Here is a 22987-nt window from a genome sequence, read left to right as displayed (position 1 = left end):
AATCTTAATGATCAGGTGTTCCTGTCTGTCTTAATGATCATGTACCTGTCAACCCTAATGATCAGGTACCTGTCAATTTTAATGATCAGGTACCTGTCACTTTTAATGATCAGGCATTCCTATCAGTCTTAATGATCAGGTATACCTGTCGATCTTAATGATCAGGTGTACCTGTCAATATTAATGATCAGGTACCTGATCAAATGGAAATTGTATTAAGTGTGTACAGAACTGAACTGCTTTGTTGTAGGTTGATGATTGCATGACAGCATGCAAAAGTTTTTTTCCCCTGTGGTTGAAGAGTATAAGTCTGGTTGTATTTGTAAGTCACATCTATCTGAAGGGGTGACTTGTCATTAGTGAGTCAGAGTTACATTTTGGGAAAATAAATAAGCCCAACTGGATAGATAGGTAGGTTTGTAGATAGTTAGGTTAGGTTGCGTTAGGTTAATTGAAAACAAAGCTGTGTAGAATATACTTGTAGTATGAGTGGAGTATTTCACAAATAAATTAAAAACTTACAGTATGTTCTAATTAGATCCACTAAAATTAAAAATGCCTGACATGTTAAATACATTTATATGATACACCGTAACCTAATATCATTTGGTGCTATGTCCAAGAATTCATCCACATTGTCTGAAAATGTTCTGAAATCCTCTATCATTGTCTAGTAAATTGTTGTGGTCTAGCCATCATAAATATCATCTGACTCCCAGTCCTTGGCCTCATTGTCATATGCCGGTGTTTATGTAGAGACTGGGCTTAGGCTCTGTAAGTAACACTTTGATCATACAGTCTGTGAAATCTATTAAAGGTTGCAAATGAACACGTGTCTATTTTGTGATGAAATAACCACCCTCTGTTACATGCCACTGAGCAAGTATCACCTGCAGCTCTTTCAAAGGGTTGTCACATGGAAAAGAAGCTAAGAGATAAAGGTCAAACATTTACAGGAAGAGACAGAACTGTACATGGCACTGAACAAGTATATGTATTATATTTGCGGCTCCATCAAAAGGATTGTCATCTTGAAAACAAAATGAGTGCTACCTTTATAAGACAAGGGCTTATGGGAAAATCTGCACTGGTAGAAAACTTGTATCTGCAAATGGGTACCTGATGGGCATTTCATTACCCGTGTTTATATCAACAGGTGGTAGCCTGAGTAACTGGTTACCCATCCACAGCTCTGTTGATGACATGATAAGTTTTTAAGGTCATTATAAAAAAATGTTTAAAAACTTATAATAAACTCATTGGACTTTTATTCTGCCACAGACTTTGTTAGTATTATTATGAAAAATCCATTTGAGGTACAGAAAATTAAAACTATGTATATTGTTGCCCATATGTGGATGATTGATTAGAAATTCAGGTCTTTACAGCAATTTTTTATTATTTTGTTTATGCATTGTTAAACATTTTGCACAAAAAAGATTTTGCATTATTAAGCAAAACAACATGAGATGGACAAATAAAATTTTGTAGGCTTGATTGTTGTGATATATAGTTAACTTAAATATTTTTCAGGCCATTATGTCATTTTGTGTATACATTTTTGAACCATTGTACAAAAACCTTTTTTGAGAGTATTCAGATGAGAGGAGAAGAACTATGGTTTGTTATTTAATCTAAATTTAAACAAATAGCTTTCATCCAGGGTGATGAGTAGAAAGGGGTAGTACTAATAGTCTTTTAAAGCATAAATCAAAATGCCACCAGAGCTGACACATACATATGTATTTGTATCCATTCTAACAGGATGGTAACATGAACTTAGATTGGCAAACTGTTAATATGTCTGAAAATGTTTGCCATTTTATGAGAAATATGTTTTGTTTACTGATTAATGAGATTCTGTCAGTATACTCCTAAGACAGGCCCCATGTCTAAATATCTCTAGATTCTGATGCTTGCCTGCCAGTGTTTGCTTTATCTGTCATCAACTTGTTATTAGCAAGTGTGAATTTCACCTATGTCAAATTTAATTGCTTTTAGACTCCCAGCTAAATGTCCAGTTATAAGGCCCATATGTGAGTACCCTGTGAGTTAAAGCTCTCTTTAAATATGGGATTTCTGTATTGTATTGGGCATAATAGATTGTAGGTCTATATTTTGTACCAAATAAGATTAGATGACTATTGTTTGTTTGATTGATAGTCATTACCAATACATGGTCTGAACAGTTTTGTGACTTTTTACTATTTAGTTTTATTTTGAAGACACATGAGTATGTAATATAATAATAGTCAAGAATTCCAATACAAATAAATGGTAAGAATTCTATATTATTTGTATTCAGTATTTTTTAATATCACTTACTCAGCATATCACATACATACACCTTCTGTTGTGAGCGTCTGTTTGATATACTTATATCTGTATTTATATATATGTATACATGTTTCTGAAATTGTAGAAATATCATAGCTTTATATCACAGTAACTTCCAACTATTCATATTATCAACTCGGTTTAGGATCAACTCATGACAGGTTTTTCTCCAATATCCACAAATCATATCACTTTGTTTGTGATGTTGGTCATTTCTTGGTCAGATTATAAAAAGAAGTACTAAGGCATGATATTGTCTATTTTGTTATATAGAAGTCATTAGATAATAGTACAATACTGCTAAATGTATATTACAAGTAACATTGACAGAGGCTGTGGTCATTAGAATATATGTTTGGGGGTTGGCATGTATGAACCTACAACGAAGCAGTTCAAGTTCACATTTAATACAAAAATTTCCCTTTGATTGGGGACCCAGGTAACCGGTCATTAGGATCGATTGGTACCTGGTAGAACTTTTCTGAAATTTTGACAACTTTAAATAATATCTGATATCTAGTTGGTAGGAACAGTTCCTTTGATATCTTGCTGGTAATAACATCTCATCAGATATCTACCTTGTAGTAACATCTTATCTGATACCTTGCTGTTAGGAACATCTTTCTGATATCTAGGTGGTAGGAATAGCTCCTCTGATATCTAGATGGTAGGAACATCTCATCTGATATCTAGATGGTAGGAACATCTCATCTGATATCTAGCTGGTAGTAACATCTCATCTGATATCGAGATAGCATTAACATCTCATCTGATATCTGGCTGCTTGAAAAATCTCAAGGACTTGATATTTTCATAGTTATGTCATATTGCTTTTGTGTTGTTAGATGCAGTGTACCATCTTCTTGTGGCTAGATTTGCCACCTCTGTTTCTTTCTTTGTCACTCTTTTCATTTTTTTAAAAACTGTGGATCATAATAAATCCATGTTTATAGTATAAAATTGTTTGGTCAAAAAATGGATATTCATTGGAACTGAATTTAGTGGATTTCTTATTTTTTTTAAAACCAATAAAATATTTAGCAGTGGTATAATTATAGATCTATAAAAGGTTATTGACTTCTACCTTTTTTGAGCAACCAGCTTTAATTCCTGTTACAGGAAATAGGTTGATTAGACAAATTGTACATTGCTGACACAAATAAAAAATGCTTAAAACAAAAGTCAATATGATATCTTTATGCATGATGTACAAGCAAACTGACTTAGTTCTACTGATGTAATTAAAATTCCAGATAGGAGGAGTTCAATAAAGCCATTGACCACAAGCCAAACTTTTTGAAAACTAATCTTTGTCTTTTCCATATGTAAACTTCTGTTGAAAACTGAATTTGAATTTCACTTTTACACCTAGTAATGTTGCTGACACAGTGGTCAAACAGCAGGAAACTTTTCTGTTGATGCAAGCCAACTTGATCATGAGCAGTCCTCTTCTGTTTGTTGACCAGAATATACCATGTGAACTCTGTGTGACTCTGTACTCTCTATGTGACTTGATGATCCTTAGTGTGATCATAAGGCAACTCCCAGATTATGATACAATATGAACTCTGCATGTGACTCATTACTAAAGAGTCCACTGTTTGCTGATTATGATATGATACCATATGAACTCTGTATGCAACTTGTTACTAAGAGTACAATGTTTGCTGGCCAGAATATGATACCATGTGAACTATGTGTGACTCAGTACTATGAAGTCCTCTTTGTTGACTAGAATATGATATCATGTGAACTCTGTGTGACTCAGTACTAAGGAGTCTTCTTTTTGACTAGAAAATGAAATAATGTGAATTCTGTTTGACTCACTACTATGGAGTTCTGTTTTTGACAGGACTGTGATACCATTTGAACTCTGCAACTCATTGCTATGGAGTCCTCTGCTGACCAGTTATGATGCCACATGAAAACTGTGACTCATTACTATGGAGTCCTCTTTTTACCAGGATATGATGCCACATGAACAATGTATGTGACTCATTACTATGGAGTCCTCTGTTTTTTTTTACCACAATATGATGCCACATGAACAATGTATGTGACTCAATGACCCTTAGTGTGATCAGAAGGCAGAATATGATGCCACATGAACAATGTATGTGACTCAATGACCCTTAGTGTGATCAGAAGGCAGAATATGATGCCACATGAACAATGTATGTGACTCAATGACCCTTAGTGTGATCAGAAGGCAGAAACACTGTGAAATGTGAAAATATGGCTGCGATCTCTCATCTCATTGAAAGGAATGGATAAACTGCAACCCGCAAATTTATCTGTTATAGCCTAGGTCATTGCTCTGTTAAATGAATGGGAAGACAGCGGAAATGTAATCATAGAAAGGTCTCAGATGATCTGAAAACATTTATCCATAAGCCAATTCACACAAAGTGGATTACATACACATAATGTCATGCTACAATGGATGGACATGATTAAAATGGGCGTTTGAGAAAGTGGGCCTGATTTTCTCATTGTTTATTAGGCAGTTAGTTACATGTATATTTAGTAATGACAACTTGTTTGTATTTTCTGTTTAGTCTGTACATGTAATCACCAGAATGAAAAGTAATGAAAGCTTTTTTTATTATAAAATGACTAATGTTTGAATTAAACATGCGAGTAACTGTGTCATTAATATTATATATTAAGTGTGGAACAGTGTCTAAGTTAAACAGTACTTCTGCGATGCATATGTTGTGTTGAATATCTTCATGGAATTTATCTGAACATTATTCACTGATGTGCATAAAAAGGCGCCAACTATGACATTTAATTTTCTTGAACTTTATTGTTTTTACATTTCTCATGTTTCCAGATTTCATTGGATTGCATAAAGTTTTTAAGAATAGAAATTATTAAAATTGAAAATTGACTATGTCCTTTTTTTACATTCATTGAAGTATGAACCAAACAAAATGCTGTGCAAATTGTATGTATCAGTATGTTCTTCAGGATCTGGGAAACAAACCATTGGAGCTGTGAGAAATGGTCCAAATGTACAGGTAGATGTAAGGTATGGCATGCTCATGTCACATCTCTTTCTTCAACATTGCACTCCAAAAGCCTAATACACGTACAGTTTAATTGAACATCAAAACACATTGATGTATTCTGTTCTTCAACTGTACAAATTCAATACATAAATAGATTGATAAGTTACACATGTACTAAATACATAACTCTTGCAAAAACTTGTATTTAAAGAAGAAATTCAAATCATCTTAATCTGTGATCAACCCAGAATGCATTCCTATGCTGGGATCAACCTAACACAGATTCTACTTGAGCTTGGATCAGCCCAGAATACACATAATGCTGGGATCAACCTAACACAGATTCTACTTGAGCTTGGATCAGCCCAGAATACACATAATGCTGAGATCAACCTAACACAGATTCTACTTGAGCTTGGATCAGCCCAGAATACACATAATGCTGAGATCAACCTAACACAGATTCTACTTGAGCTTGGATCAGCCCAGAATACACATAATGCTGAGATCAACCTAACACAGATTCTACTTGAGCTTGGATCAGCCCAGAATACACATAATGCTGGGATTGGCATATCACAGATTGGGAATCCTCCATGTCATATACAGTGTGTTTCATACAGGTTCTAACCCATGAGTAGCATTGACAAAGAGAGCTCAAGTTTTATTTAAGTAGTGAAGTTGTTAGTATTGTCACATACTGATTTAGAATATTTGCCATATTGAATAAGGACATACATATGAATTGAGAGAGTGAGAGTGCTAACTACACTTTAGTATTGTGTCTTTTCATGCAAAGCATGTATTAAACATTTCATATTGCATGTGTATATTTTGCTATGATCATTGACACTAAGATATCAAAAGATTATTAAATCCTCAACAGTTGTCAAAATTGTGCTAGACCATGTGGCCAAGTGAGTTAATTCACAGCTGCCTTTTGTTATCTATGTGCTGTTACAATGTATATGATGACCTATATATTGGATATGAGACTAAGGCCCTTATTGCCTGTATAATCTCATTTTGTGTTCAGTTGTTAATCTCATGCTTTTTTGTAATTGTGATGGAGATTCTTGTGAAACCCTTTGTCTTAGTCTATCCCTTACCACATGACCTAATCTGTAGGGTGAAAGTTTGATAAAACTGTAGTTTTGCTGTTTTTATGTTGATCTTCTGCAAGAAGGTTTAATTTGTGGCCACCATATCTGGGACACCTGGGAGTGGGCCAGAGACCCAAACAAATTTTTTTTACAGTTACAGTGGCATTTTTTAATAGTTTGTTGCCTAACTTTTTATACGTACAGTCGTAGCAGTAAACAATATTATTGATGCCATAATCTTGCATTATGATTCCTGGGTCGCTATCAGGGAGGTTGAGGTTGAGTTTGGGATATCAGTGGAAAGCATGGAATTTATGATCAGGGAGGTGGAGGTTGAGTTTGGGATATCAGTGGAAAGCATGGAATTTATGATCAGGGAGGTGGAGGTTGAGTTTGGGATATCAGTGGAAAGCATGGAATTTATGATCAGGGAGGTGGAGGTTGAGTTTGGGATATCAGTGGAAAGTATGGAATTTATGATCCATGGGTCATTGTTAAGGAGGTGTGGTCTGGGTTTGGAATATACAGTGAAAAGCATGGTAACTTGTGATCCCTGGATCAAGCTAGATGTCAAGATAAGCGGATTATGATATAACAATGCACTTTTTAGATGGTTTGTCAATATGGACAAAGAATTTGTTTATGTAACAATAGATACATTGCAGTGCATTTTATATCCAGTTTGTGGCTTCCTTTCTTGGCCTCTCAGAATTTCTCTACTCCAAACCAAGGCACTGTAAAGAAAATGTTACTTAACTGGTTACATAAATTTTAGTAGTCCTTCTCAAAGAAACAGTCTTTTGGTTTAATGCACGTCTTTTGACCCATGCCCTGAACACATCTAACAGCCCATTACATGACAGCATTCATTGTAACCTGGTGAACGTGTACTAATAATAATAATAATAAATAATGAGGACTTTGTATAGTGCCTGATCTTTAGAAGCTGTAAGTGCTTTACAACACTAGACAGCACCTGTAACATAAAAAACATTAATTATATGATTACAAAAAACAAACACCGTGACATTAGAAAACATGAAAAAAAACATGCTCAAAATATTTAAGATAGGAAACATTAATAGGTCTTTAAGTTTGTTTTTGCAGTCGAAATAAGTGAGTTTTGAGGGCACTCTTGAATGTGATCACTGTGTCTTGGTGTCTTAAGTTCAGTGGGCAATTCATTCCATGTTGCTGGGCCCTGGTAGGCAAAAGAACGCTGTCCATATGACTTTGTTTTGATAGTGGGACTAATGAGTATACAATTGTCAGAAGAGGAGCGTAAGTATCTTGCTGGTATGTACACATAGATGAGGTCAGATAGGCGTGTTGGACTAGAGTCCGACAGTGAAACGTAGCACAGAGAACAAATTTTGTGTTTGATTCTGGATCGAATGGATAGCCAGTGTAGGGTACAGAGCAGCGGGGAGGTGTGCTCTGATCGTGTTACTCTAAGTGTGATCCGAGCAGCTGTGTTTTGAACTTTTTGAAGTTTCTGGAGCAGATATTGAGATGAACCAGACAGAATTGAGTTACAATAGTCCAGTCTTGAAAGTACTAATGAACACACAAGTGTTTTAGTGGCATCAACTGAAAGATAATTGCGAATTGAGCTGATGGGTCTTGGCTCAAGATATGCAGTCTTGCATATGTTCATGACATGTTGGTGCAGTGTGAGAGTACTGTCCAGAGTAACACCTAAGTTTTGTACTGACTGTGTGAATTTAATGTTGGTGTTGCTGATATTTACTGTTTGAGGTAAAGGTTGTGACTGAGAAAGTCTTTGTGTTGTGATCAGAATGGCCTCAGTTTTATCATCATTCATCTGCAGCTTGTTACATGTGATCCATGATTTCACATCGGAAATACACCTCTCTACACCTTGGATGGTAGCATCAACTTCAGTTGGGTGGCTAGATTTGTAAATTTGGGTGTCATCAGCGTACATTTGGTGATGATCTATGACACTTGAGAGCAGCTGAGTGTATAGAATGAAGAGAACAGGTCCAAGGACAGACCCCATTTGCAGACACAATTTGTATCCTGTTGACCAAGTAGGACTTGAACCACAGTAAGGCCGTATCATGAATGCCAAATACATGCTGGAGACGGTGAAGTAATATATCATGGTCTATTGTGTCTAATGCTGCAGACAAATCAAGGAGGGTGAGGACTGTAATATTTCTGCTATCCAAAGCAGAGAGAATGTCATTAACTACTTTTAGAAGAGTAGTTTCAGTACTGTGGCAAGGGCGATAGGTTGTTAGGTTTGCTTGGATGTCATGCATTAGTTTGGTTCTATTTGTCATACAGAGGTTTCTCTTTGTAGCACATAAAGGTGGAGGGTTAGGGACTGATACATCAAGATGGCATATAATGCAGAGGTGATCTGATGCAAGTTCATGGGATACCAGGGAGGACCTTAGAATGTTATTATCAGGTCTATGAAGAGTCCAGTCTAAAATGTGACCATGTTTGTGGGTGGGTTGGTTAACTGACTGTTTGAGGTTGAAAACATTAATGGAATCTAGGAGTTTTGATATGTTTGTGTTTCCGGGACAGTCAAAGTGAAAGTTGAAATCTCCAAGAATAATCAGGCTGCCACCTTTCAAATTCCACACCCAGGAGATTTTGGAAACTGCTCCAAAAAGAGAGATTCAGTCAGCTTGTTTTTTCTACTAAGAGGTGGGCTGTATAGGCAGAATAAATTGACTGAACTTTGTTCCAGTGTGAATGTGGTTTGGACTAGTTCAAACGTTGTGTGGAAGAAATTGAAAGTTGCAGTGTGGTTACAATGTTTGATCATGGAGTTCTTTGTGATGACAGCAATTACACTCCGCAAGAGTGGCAGGGGAACAACTTGATGGAGTAACTGGCGGATCCGCGCACTTAGGCTCATCGCCTGATGTTTTTAGCCATGTTTCTGTCAGGAAAAAGACGTAAATATTCTGATTGTTGATAATTATTAACTATTTCTTTGCACTTTTCTGGTGGTCCTACTGATTGGGCATTGAATAATGCAATACACAGAGGTATCTCTTGGATAGTTGACACAAAGGTTGACGATTTAATAGGGATTTGAACTAGGTTATCAAAATTAAAGGTCAAATTTTTCAATTGTTGAGCTGGAAAGGGCATGATGGAGATAACTGGAATTCCTCCTGTTCTACACCAGCCAGCTTTGAAACAATGTTTCTTTTTTCGTTTCTGTTTACATTTAAGTAATGATGAATGTAGTCCCAGTTCATTTAGTCCAGAGCACAATGTAGTGTGGATTGAAAAGGAGTGGTCATTTAAAGCAATAATGAGGGTCCATCTTAGCATAAACGGGTTATTTGGTGAGTATCATGTGATGGCGGTTTGTTCAACAACAAAGGAAGTTGTAGCAGTGGAGCAAGACAGCTGAGGAAAAGTCTAACTGTTCTCATTTCCAAAACAAGGAGATGAAGAAACACATATGAACTGAACAGCCAATGCATGATGAACACAATAACGTAGATGAAGACCGACAAGAAGCACGTATATCATGAAAACTTCACAAAAAATGGAACATCTGCTTCAAGCCAGTTAAGAGATAGTGGCCATCTTGACAATGAATCAACAATGTATCCCTTAGTTGTTCTCTTCTTTTGTAATGGTTTCCTTTTAATTAATCTTGCAATTTTGGGAAAAGTTAGAAGTCACAAATAGTTAGTCTTGAACTGTATGGTAGGTGATTTAGAGTTTCAACATCAAGCTTTTGTAATGTTCTTCATTGCAAACTTGTATTATCCTGATTCAAAATGAAGCCATCTCTCAGTAGATGTGGACCACTTTTGCTAATAGCCTCAGTAGATGTGGACCATTTTTGCTAATAGCCTCAGTAGATGTGGACCGTTTTTGCTAATAGCCTCAGTAGATGTGGACCTCTTTTGCTAATAGCCTCATGTAAATTATATCTGATTACTGTGGCATAGTATTGTCAGTTCACTGTGGTGTTTCTGGTACCATGTGATTCAGACTTTCCTTGTGTATTGAAGAAAACAATGTAAATAACTTACCTGTAGACTTGGAAAGACAGGCTTCCATACACTGCCTTGTTTCTTAATCACAGGTTCAAAGTAGTGTATCCAAGTTCACATACAATGACCTTATATCCTGCTAATTTACATCTGTCTAATATTTTCCAGCAGGTCATCCAATGGACACAAGACCAGTGCATAACTAACTTCACAATTTTCTCTGCACTTCCTTGTGAAATATAAAGATCATATGTTTCCTGCTCATTAACGGGTCTGTCTTTCTTCACATATACAGTGTGACCCCGCTATAACACGGTAGTTGGGGTCAATAGAACCCGACCATGTTATAGACAGAACCATGTTTTAACCAACCAATTCAGTTGGCTGAAGCAAATGATGCATTTACCTAAAATATGGTGGGCAGGGGTGGGTGTGGGTGGTGGCGATGTAATAAAAAAGGATGCAAAAATATGTGCTTTGATTAAATGAAGACAAACTAGACTGAAAAACACTTTATATTGACAACTTCCATTTGTATAGTGCAATTCATAATCCATTAAGTACTCTGCTTGTCTATAATAAATCCATGAAAACACAAATAACACATATATAAAAACATAGTAGTCCTTGTTTTGATCTGTACCTGATCTTCACTTAACAATTCACTGCAATTGTCGCAAGTAGCACATGGCTGTAGCTGTTTACATGTTACATTAAACTGGCCTAGATTATGGTCAGATGGAGACAGCACCATCTTGCCAGAGCTTCCCAGGTGATCATGCTATTGATAGGGAAATTAAAATGTGAACAAATCAAAAAGTTTAACATACATCTTTGGAAGATACCTCATTAACTTGATGGCCATATATCTACGGTTTAAAAGGTTGGAAATTTAATTTGTGTTTTTTGCCACCATTGGTAGCAACCGAAAGCATAATTTTTTCTATGCAAAAATGAATTGTTTACAGCACAATAAACGTGTTCCAGTCACTTTGGAAAATGCAACAATCTGTCAGATTCCATTGCTTTTATTTAAGGTTGGTGCTGACTTCCTTTGATAAAAGGTTATTTGGTTTTTTAGAAGATTGTAGTTGGTTTTCTTTGATGAAGGGTGCATGTGTTATTGAAGTTACCACTAAAGGACAACTTTGGAGGACCAAACAGATGTCTGTTTCTTTTTGCAGCAGCAGCATCAAATAATTGTGGAATATTGATTGAGACTAATTTTGTTTTCATTTGCTTAGTATTTATACAGAACAATTGGTGTTTCACAGTTGATCAGTTTTCTTTGAAGTTTTGGCAAATCTGTTTTTTCTGGGTGCATTTTAAAAACAAAAAGCCGATTGTAGCAGTTGCTGTATCTGCCTTCAAAAGTTTGTCAATTGTAGCTAGTCATGGTAGCATAGTTAGTCCAACAAGTAGATCTCCATTTATCTTTTTTTTTTTGGTGACATTTCTGGCGGTAGAGTGATGCTGCCTTCCATGAGTGCATGAGAAATTTTATTTAAAAAAGGCAAACAGACTATGTATACATAGGTGTTCTGTTCTGACAGGGATTACTACAGAAAATATGTCTGTTCTGAAGGATTTAATTTAGTGAGTGAAAAGTAGATGAATTTTACTTACTATCCACATATAGAGGTCAGTCAAAATAAATATATTAATTACTAGCAAGCGGCAGATAGTCCGACACTATATCATCCAAAAGATTCATTATTAGATAGTGCCTCGTCTGGTTGATCTCAGATGTCAGAAATGTTAGAAAAAAAGTCGAGATCTCACAGCATACAGTACTCAGGCTAGTCGTAAGAGTAAGCAGATTATGATATAACAATTCACTGTTATTGTGGTTAGTAAATATGTACATAGAATTTGTTTCAGCTAACAATATGTAAATTCCAGTGCATTTTATATCAAGTTTGCAGCTTCCTTTTATGGTTCCTCTGAATTTCATCACTCCAAGCCCATGTTTTATATGCAAGTTTAAACAGCCAGCAATGTCGGTGGGTGGGGGGGTGAGATAAAATCACCAGATGGTAAATTTTGTCACCAATAAGGAAACTAAATCGCAATTAGTGACATTGGCAAAGCCCAGCATGATCCCTGAATAAACTATTCACACGTTATTTTTCTTACTTTTAAGAAGAAAAAAACTTTCTTTGTGTATTTGATAAATACATGAATGTGAATTTGCAGGAACCACACTAGAATCATCTGATATTAGAATTCATACATGATCTGTTCACTAAAAATGATAAAACATCTTTTTTACATTACTTTTCTTTTATGAAAGAAAATATATGTTCGTTTATGAGTAAAGTACATGTGCATGAAATTTCAGGAGCCATGCCATAATCGTGTTATGTCCGAATTTGTGTCATAACAAATTGTGTTATAATGGGGTCACACTACTTACTGAAAATCATCTGATTCTTTTGAAAGAGATATCCTTGGCCAACCATTTCTTTTATTGTCTTTAATAGTCTCCCTACTAAAAATTTTCATCTATCAACTGACTCCTCATTTAGCAGGTCCATAATGGCATCAACATCTGTGTAAAAAGTTTATCTGTGTAAAAAGTTACTTAATTTTGCATAGATTTCATAAGCCCTCTCCGTATCTACATAATAGATGTAGAAAATGATGTCTCAAAGCCTGTGATATTATCAATAAAAAAAATGGCATCACATCCTAAATCGGGATGTTTCCAGTTACAGATGCAAATTTTATGTTATTGGGTTACTTTGATTAGAAGACATTTGTTTTGATCGACTTGTTTCTTAGTTCAGAATGAGAATATTGTCTACTTTTTACAAATATGAATTATATAAAAAATATTTTTACCAGTTTATAAGTTTAAATTTGTGCTTTTTTAAGATGCCTTAATTAATTAAAAAAACTAATTAGTAAGTTTTATGAAAGACTGATAATAATTTATCAGTAAGATGTCTGGTAAGAATTATGATAAATTTATCAGTTCTTGTATCAGACATTCACAAATGATACATTGCACAATTTTATTATTAAGTTTAAAAAAGTTGTAATTTCCCCAGCAGCCATTGGAATGTGCTTTAGTTCCCTCTATAATAAAGAGAAAATAACTCATGAACTTCACTTATTTGTCATTATATGCACATTAAGTTCAGTTTTCTTTTTTTAATATTTTTTATTTTGGATTTGCCTAAAGTTTATATATACCTTAATATGAATTAAAGGCAGATGATTTTGTGACACTTGTAAATGTTCAAAATTGTTACATTGTGTTTCCGTTCTTTTTAATGAAAGGCTGCTTGTTGGAGTCCATCTGGAGATGTTCTGCTTTTTACCACAGAAAATGAGCCAATTATCTACTACCTTACTTTTCGTGGTATGGCAGATGAAAGTAAACCTTTGATTGGTGGGTCCCAAGCTGCTGTGGCTTGTCTAGACCTATCAGAAATTACAGTTAAGACTGATTCAGGAGATGATGTAAGGTAAATTCAACTATTCTTTGAATTTGTTTTGTAGAAATAGGTAATTTCTGTCATATGGGAATAGATTTTCATCATAGTCACTAACTTATTCCTTAAATTGCATATGGCAGACCTTATGCTGTATCCTAAGGGCTGTTCCTTTTAAACATACATGGTACCCAGGAATGCATCTTTTTTAAAAATGTATGCCAGGCTGGTCTGATTACTCTCTAAGATCATATGAAAATAATACAAAAATTCTGAATTGTATCTGTGGATGGCCTTCCCTGTGTCACAAGTATATTTACTGGAACTGCCCTAAAGTTGATTTGGTACATCTTTGCTGTGTCCTGAAAAAATGCTTTAAGAAATGAAACTAATTTTTACTGACCTTCTACAACAAAATCATTTTCAAGTTCACTCTAATCAACTGACTACTAAACTCATTGAACAGCTCTCAAGGTATAACCAGATACCAGTCATACCCACAATGCCTTTTAGAAAATTAACTTAGCCACTTGCAAAATGGGGAAAAGTTTGTACAGAAATTTCCACAGAATTGGCTGATGTCTACTTCAGATTAAACTTGTTTGTGAAATTCCAATTTATTTACCTTTGCAACATATGTAAGTTATTGTGTTTTAAAAAGTCGGTAAATGTAGTTTGGAACAGCAGTTTTTTTCAAACAAGTTGGAGAATGAACCTAATTGACCTATTTGAAGTCTAGTTTAATTGACTTGCATCTGTTTTTATTATTCATTGTTTAAGATAAATCTAGCAAACACTTTGCTTGATTTTGGTTTGAAAAATCCAAAACCTTGTCCAAATTGAACATCTCTCTGCAGCCATACAGAATACAAAGTTACTTAAAATGTTTTGTGAAATATTTGACCTCCCAAAATTGCACATCTTGCCCTAAAATCGATTAAAGGTCTTAGGAACTGCTTCATCGTTCATTTATGTGTGCACAGTATTTATCCAATCCCACAAATGATATGCCTGACAAAATAAAAATTGTCTGATGTCATTAGCTTTTCTCCCCTGACTTGTACTTTGGTGGAATTCATTATTTTTTTTATGAATTCTTGAAAGACACAAACAGATTATAAATATTCAGCCTTGTGCTGGGACTACAACAGTAGGTCCCTTCACCTTAAGAAGGTCATCTGCTTAACTGTATTTATTTGTTGACAAAGTGATGTACAGGCCAGATAAATTGGTAACAGTACTGCTGTTAGATACTAACTTACATCTTGAGTCCATCCATTGTTGACAAAGTGATGTAACAGCCAGATAAATGGGTAACAGTACTGCTGTTAGATACTAATTTACATGTTGAGTCCAGCTGTAAATTGCACAGACCCAGATCTTCCATCTGTATTTATTTTAGTCTGTCTGTAACTCTGTCTCCCCATGAACTGCTGGTTGGAAATTCACCAAGTTTGCAAGATATGTTGCCTGCTGAGTTTGAAATTGGCATTCTGTGTTATTATATACTGTAATTTCCACGTCACCCATGTTCTGGTTTGTTAAATTACTTCCTGTTATTTTTGCTTAAATGTTATATTACTTCATGTGTGCATGCATGGGTGCTTTTAGATTTCAGTACCTCACCTTATCACTAGTCAGATCATGCAATTCTGCTTATCATGTTTTATTAATTATTGATTGAATCTGTCTGTTCTTTTGACTGTCTGTAATTATGCTTAAATAACAGCAAAAAGAGTATAATTTAATGGGAAAAAGTAAAACTCATTTTTCTTAATGTTTGTTATTTATTTATTGTTCATTATAATGATGAATCCCGTTTATATCAGCATACATGCCGACCAATATGTTCTTGGCGTAAACATTACAATTTTTTCACCAAATTACGTTTTCTGCGAGACTGCATATGGATTGCGCTTTTTTGCTACATTAACAAAAATTAAACCAATAAAAAGTTGTTTTTGTCATTTTTTTATCATCGCTTTAATTCCACTTGTATAAATGTGAGAATATCTTAAAGTGACGGCTGCATAAGAAAAGTTCATGACTCTTTCCTTATTTGCTATATATAACAACTGTATATAACCCATTTCGAAGAAAACAGCTGGGTTTCTTCAAAAGTAAACTTTGCCTAACAGATTCTTTCTGTTGATGAGCTTGTCATTGAAGTAGTCCATATTTTTAATGAAAATGTTGCCAGATGTTAAGTGAGATGCTTTATCATGTGGGTTGTGGATATTGTATGATGACATTTTTTAGAACAGATGAATCTTTTCAAACTTTAAAACATGTCAGATCAGAAAAAGTGACAAATCAACACTGCTTTACCAACATTAAAAGAAGAATATGAGAGTAATGTAATACAGCATGCTGAGCGCTTAACGATGATCATTGCAGAATTCCAACTCGGTATCATTCAGCGAAAGTTACACAGTCATGTAGACGAGTTGAAGTGAGTGTTGAATATAAATAATTTTTCAATATATTTTGTGTTTGTAATCTGGCTCTAATCTATATGGACTTTGCCCTATGTAAGAATTTTGACCAGCTGCAGAACCAGGTTTTTTGTAAAATGTATCTTTTCCATACATGCTCAGTGTTTTATCTACAAATGGCTTCATGTAAGTCATTTGACTCAGCAAAAAACTGAGTCAATATCCAAACCTATGATTCTTACAAGCTGATGATCAGTTTTCAGTAGTTTTTAAAATATAATTTTATTGTTTAAATACACAACAAAAATATTAGTTACATAATGTGACTAAATTCAGTAAGGCTATTCCCTTGCCAGAAGCATCTGAACATCATATATTTGTTAAAAATCTTGCATGTCATCAGAAATAATCTGAGCATATATGACAAGGCATTTATTGTTGGCTGTGTCAGTGTTTTCATCTGCTGTTGTTTAAATGACGAATTTTGCAGGTCACGTATAAGACTATCCTCAACAACATTGTATAGGTGCTCCAGTATCTCTGAACAGGTAGTAGCCGAGTCATACTGATTGGCAGAATTCTTCAAAATGCCAATGGCACCAATTTCTTCAGCACTAAGTTGTGTATTAAATTAAGAGATTTGTATTTTCAAGCAAGGGATGTCTTCTACACTCAGCCAATGTACACACTTAAGTGGCTCTTTCACTGCTATGTCTTGTTTGGAAGAATGTTTTTGTAAACCTGCATTCAAATCTGCCTGGTGTTGTGGACCTTAAATCAGCAGTTTGTGTTCTGGCAACCCAGCATGCCTTGCCAGTGTACTGTTCTGAAAGTTAATGTTTTTTACGCATTTGGTCATGGTGTTTTATTTTAGCCTCGGTACATATATGGCAAAATATAAAGGCATCTCAACTGTCACATTCTTTACTCGACTTCTTTTTGAAAACGTAGCCAGCTGTGTTTTCAACCATTGCTGCACAAACAACATTTTATCTTTTGAGTAACCACTACCTCGTCTTTGGATGATAATGCTCCACAGGTTCAATAACAATACTATTATCATCGGTCGATCATAAACGCGGTCCAAAAGATAATTTCATTTGTTTTGGATCTATTTTGATTTTTTTTTACTTGGATGCCATTTTCAATCCAGGCTCCACACTCAGTTTTAACCCTATGTGTTATGATAGCATTAGCATAGGAAACTGATGTGTGCATGTTTTCCATTTGGGAGAGTTGTAATCTAGTGATTAAAGTAGTTAGACTAAACCTTAATTTTGTTTCAATCAGCAAAACATAATATTGGGGTGTGTCAATTTACTGGTACCTACCAGCGATGATTTTTAGACAGAATCTTTGGGGTTATTTCACGAGTAAAACATAACATTGGGGTGCATCAATTTATGTACTGCGACTATCTGTGTGCATCAGATCAGAAAAGTCTGCATATTTGATGCATGATGCTACATTTCACTGACGGACTCCAGTCCAAAATACCTATCTGACTGAACCCATGTGTACACACCAGCAAGATACTTACGCTCCTCTTCTGACAATCATATACTCATTATTCCCACTACGAAAATGAAGTCATCTGGACAACGTTCTTTTGCATACCAGGGCCCAGCAACGTGGAGCGAATTGCCCACTGAACTTAGACACAAAGACACAGTGATCCCATTCAAGAGTGCTCTTAAAACTCACTTATTTTGACACTGTATGCTGTAATTCTGGCTTGATATATATAGATTACACATTTTACATCCAACATTATGCTGTTTTTCCACTTATGATAGCAATAATTGTGCTTATACCTTGGGGTGGGCAGCTTATGACATAAACTTGATGGAGTTAGTTCCACTTGCTCGTGTAGTTGACATAAGATCTGTTGTAGGTGAGAGAGTTGTGTTATTAATCGAAAACAACTAAAACCACTTAGAAAACTTGTTACTGAAAGTAAAAGGAGCATATTGGTGTAGAAGCTCAATTTAAATTTTTAAAAATACTTGCTTTATTGGGGGGGGTAAAAAAAGTACTTGCTTTATATTTACTGGGGTGGTGTTTTTTGCACATAAAAATTTTCAAACTAGGACAGTATGGCATCATATTCTTTGGCAGCAGAGCATTGTCTGTATCCCGCCAATACAATTTTGTTATCCTGTGCAGGATCCCTTCTGCTGCTGTCTTTATTGTGATATGTCTTTGAAAATTTGTAGTTTAGCCTTATTGATAGTACTTTTTCGCCTGCAGTAATTGCTCCAGGGACTAATGATATAGCACTAAGAGCTACTTATAATGGGGTGGTACCTACTTTCAACATATTTGCCGGCCTATAAGATGATACTTTTTGACCACAAAATCTTAGGTTCATCTTATACTCCGAATCAACTTATATATGGATTTTGTCATCCAAATCACTTTATCGTATGTCATATAATATTTCGTATAGAAAAAATTCACCAAGAGTATGAAAAGAAAATGTATAAAAACACATTTTATTTTGGGGAGGAGATCGTGTATGAAAAAATATAGGACTCCACGTTGAGGATTTGAAACAATTACATGATTGTCAGTATTAAATATCAGATGTAATTGCACTAAAATGCACTAAAGCAGCGTGCATTAGTAATATGTGTTGTTTGTAATATATGTTGTTTAAATTTGATACGGGTGCATTAGAATTGAAAAGGATGAATAACCATGACAGAGACCGATATTGCATCACAGTTTTCTTACTGCATCTCATGGTCAAACAAAAATTATGCCCCATTTGGCATTATGAGAGAGAGAGATGTATTTACAATTGTACGGTAATCTTTTATTGTTCACTTACTTGATGACTGTAATCATACTCATGTTCAAAAGTGCAGTACCTTATTCCATTAATAATTACCACTAGGTAAGTAATTCCTTCTAGTTTTAGTTGTTGTTGTTGTTGTAGGGTTTAACGCCATTTGTCAGCACAAGATAGGCTATACATGGCAGCCAGTATAATTGGTGGAGGAAGAACCCTGGAAAACCCCGGGAAGAACCACCGACCTATGAGAAGCTACTGGCAGGCTTTCTCACGTACCCACATTAGACGAGCCTGAGACTCGAACTCATGAAGACAGAGGTGAGATGGCAGTGATCCGTAATGGTGAGCGCTTTAGACCACTCGGCCACTCAGGGCCCCTCTAGTTTTAGTTATCACTTTTATTGTTCACGAATCACCTGATTTTGTAGTGGTATGTACATGCTAATTAAATATGCTACGGCAGCTGTAGTCCGGATTTTCCAGAGTTAAGACCTGTTTGAGGTGAAGATTTGGCAGACCAGATCAGATTAGTGAGGCTACCAATAGGAAAAATGAGGCTAACCATGGGTATTATGAATATGGTACCATATAATGAAAGGAAATGCCAGGTGTTACTTGTGTAAATTTCTCAACCAGCTACATCTTTTGAACTTGCCAATAGGACTGACATCAATTAAAGTAACATATAGTATGAGCAAATATCCAAATCAATGGCTGCCTAAGTACAGGAAGAGTACATGCATTTGAATTTTATTTGTTGGGAATGGAGAGATCGTTATACTTGCAAAGAAAATTGGACATGATGCGAAATGGTCATTCTTGGGATTTAACCTAGTAAATGGAGACTATATTGATATAACTATTGTGAATATTCAAACCCAGAAGACGTATGTTATGTATTTTCATAGTTTACATTTACTATTTAATTTATTAATTTTTCTCTCTTCGACAAAAGCTTCAGCTAAACAGAGGCAATAAGGTGAAGAAAAATCCCACAAAGACCTGGAATCTCTCTCATATATATCGGGCCATATTTTATTTTGATCATAAGTGCAAGAAGAAAAATGCGAGGGTATACATATGCATCTCTCTCTATATCTTTCCTTCCCCCACCCACCCCCAAAATGTGGAAAAAACATTTTAGCAATGTTGCATTTTCCCTATTAGTGGTAATCTGAAATAGCATACATGGATACTTTTAATATTTATGAAACTGGAAGTTATTATAGTTTAACTCCACACAGCATCACAAATTTTATCCTATCAGTAATTCAATAAATTTTCAGGTCAATGTCACTAAAACTAGATAATACATTTAAAATACTTTGTGTGAAACAAAGTAGGTACTTTTAGTTACATTTATTGATTCAGACCAGAAAGGTTACTGAGTTACATATAGGATAAAATTTGCGATGCTGTGAGGAACAAAGTAAAAAAGATGAAGCTGAGGTATTGATTTGGCCTTGTCTTATACTCAGCATCAACATATATATATGGATGAAGGATGGAAAATTTGCCAAATTTGCTCATTCAACTTATAATCTGCATCCACATATAGGCTGGTTAATATGGTATCCATATTTGGGTCAAGATAAATTGAATAAAATAAGGGTTAAAAATGCAGTTAGGAAATGCAGATATTTATTTTAATACCTCTCTCTGCACAAACATTGATGGACTAAATACCCTTATACAGCATTATGGAACAGGTATGAAATTTGGCATGGTAGTCAGTAAACTACTGATTTAACAAAGGAAGTTTATGTTAGGGAAAAATCCTATTTTGGAGCAGCTGTGTCCAAAAGATAATATCTCTGTGCTATGGAAAATTGTACATAACAGTCACAAAGATCAGTTTCCCAACATATTCAAGCTGACAAAGCTAGCTCTATATATAACATGCCCCCCCCCCGAAAGAAACACAGAATAATATCGATAAAAAGAAGGAGCAGAGTATGGTCAGAATTAATTAACAGATTAATGCTTATACAACTAGAGGTTACATCTGTCAAAGATGTTGATTTCAGTGGAGCAGGAAGAAAGAGATTGACAAATATTGAAGTTGAGATAAATATTGATCTATGACCATTTCTTCCCTCCCCCTCCATTTTTCTTTGATAAAGAGAGAGGTCCCCCTTAAGATAAATCCTGTAATCATCTCTCCTTAAATTGTACTTGGGGAACAAATATGGAATTTCTCTTTTTTATGCAAAGATATTTAACCAGTGACTGAAGGTGCTGATGGAATAAATGAAATTAGCATAGAATGTGCTATGGGGCAGATTTCAAACTGCTCAAGTTTATCACCTTGTGTAGGTAAATAAAATTGTAGAATAGGGCTGGGTGTAGTCAGTAGTTTTCCTTCATTACTAACAAATACAAGTACTTGTGGCTACAGCAGCCTTTTGCATCTGCAGGAAGTGAAATGTGATAGATTTGTTTGGTAATCAACCTTATTCTCATGCCCGGATTTGTTCAAGATGAGATTTTCTTTGCACTAGGATATTTCATTATTTCTTCTGTTTTGAAGATAACATAATTGTAGTGTCTTCCATGTGTAACTGAGACATGAAATTGGTAATACGCTGTTTTAAAATCATTCATATTGTACAAAACAAAGGGAGTTAAATGGAGCCACTATTAAAATGCCTAAAATGTTGGATAAAAATCACTGCAACCAATAAACAGGTAGTCTTTTTGAAAGTATTGCTGTTATTTTCTCATCATAGAGAATTGCATGTAAAGATATGATAACTATATGTCTGTCTGTAGTCTGCATACTGGAAATAGGACCAGAATGTCAACATACATGAAAGGGCACCACCTTTCTTCCAGAGATGGAAAGACCATCAAGTTCATATATGTATCGATATGTATGGTTTTGCAGGCTGTGTATCATGAATCATATCAATATGCAGCATAGGTGTATCATGCACCAAAATTTGTGACTGGTCCATCAATTGACCTAATAAACAAGATGCTATACCGTTTCATATATATTTTATTGCTCAGTTAATATCACGACATAGTCTTTGCTCCAGCATTGGTAATTTCATGTCAATATCATCAATTTTCATTGAAACAACATTTGACCTTCCAAAAGAATCATCGATGTCTGCCACGTCTCTAATTGTTAAAAATTCTGCATATGCCTATTATAATCACCCTGAAATGTAGTATTAGTTCTGGCTACATTTTCTTTTTGCAACATTCTGATCTCTGTCTGGGTCATGTACGGCAGCAACCTTGTTGTTCATGTTGAGTTCCTGCCATATTGTACCTCCTGTACTAAGAGAGAGTCACGCTCCTATGTTGTTAATTTCATGTTATATCACCAAGTTTTATCAAAGCAACACTTGCCTTTCCACAAAAAAAATCATTGATGAATTTAGTGTTGGCTTGTACGTTTTCATTTAATCATTCAAAATTCCACACATGTTCATTGTGTTCATCCCGAAATGTAGTTTTGGTTCCGTCCACATATTTAATCAAGGCAACATCATGAGGAGATTTCACCGATTGGTGGTGGTTGACCATGATCTCCAAACATGATCACAGCAGAATGTCTTGTAGACAAACACGCGAGAAAAATCTTAATGTCTTATGTACCACAGTGCTTATTTTGTCCTGTATTATCACTCGAGGAACATATTTGGTAATACCAATCTGAATTGGATCCCATCCTGGCTCTTCTTTCCATCTGAAATCTCAATGATATGTCTGTTATGAAACTTGTTTTGTTTTTCTCATATCTGAGGTGAATTTATATGTTGGCATTAACATGACAATGGCAGACTGAACAGGTTATTTACCCATATTGTTTTACCTGAGTCACCAATACCATTCAGATAAACAAGTTT

At 35.2% G+C, this 22987-nt stretch overlaps 1 protein-coding gene across 1 annotated transcript in view; it reads left to right on the top strand.

The window, feature by feature from the left end:
* Positions 1–22987, top strand: part of LOC149779403 (aladin-like) — a 121120-nt gene that overhangs the window by 77875 nt on the left and 20258 nt on the right. Inside the window, exons 11-12 of the mRNA XM_089940068.1 lie at positions 5311–5371; positions 13741–13928. Coding sequence (XP_089796194.1) covers positions 5311–5371; positions 13741–13928 — 249 coding nt within the window. The remainder of the gene's footprint in view (positions 1–5310; positions 5372–13740; positions 13929–22987) is intronic.

Source organism: Sinohyriopsis cumingii, chromosome 17, assembly GCF_028554795.1.
Source record: "Sinohyriopsis cumingii isolate HCF-2022 chromosome 17, ASM2855479v2, whole genome shotgun sequence".
Classification (NCBI taxonomy): domain Eukaryota; kingdom Metazoa; phylum Mollusca; class Bivalvia; order Unionida; family Unionidae; genus Sinohyriopsis; species Sinohyriopsis cumingii.
The sequence above is the reverse complement of the archived record's forward strand: the minus strand, read 5'-3'. Positions and strand labels throughout refer to the sequence as shown.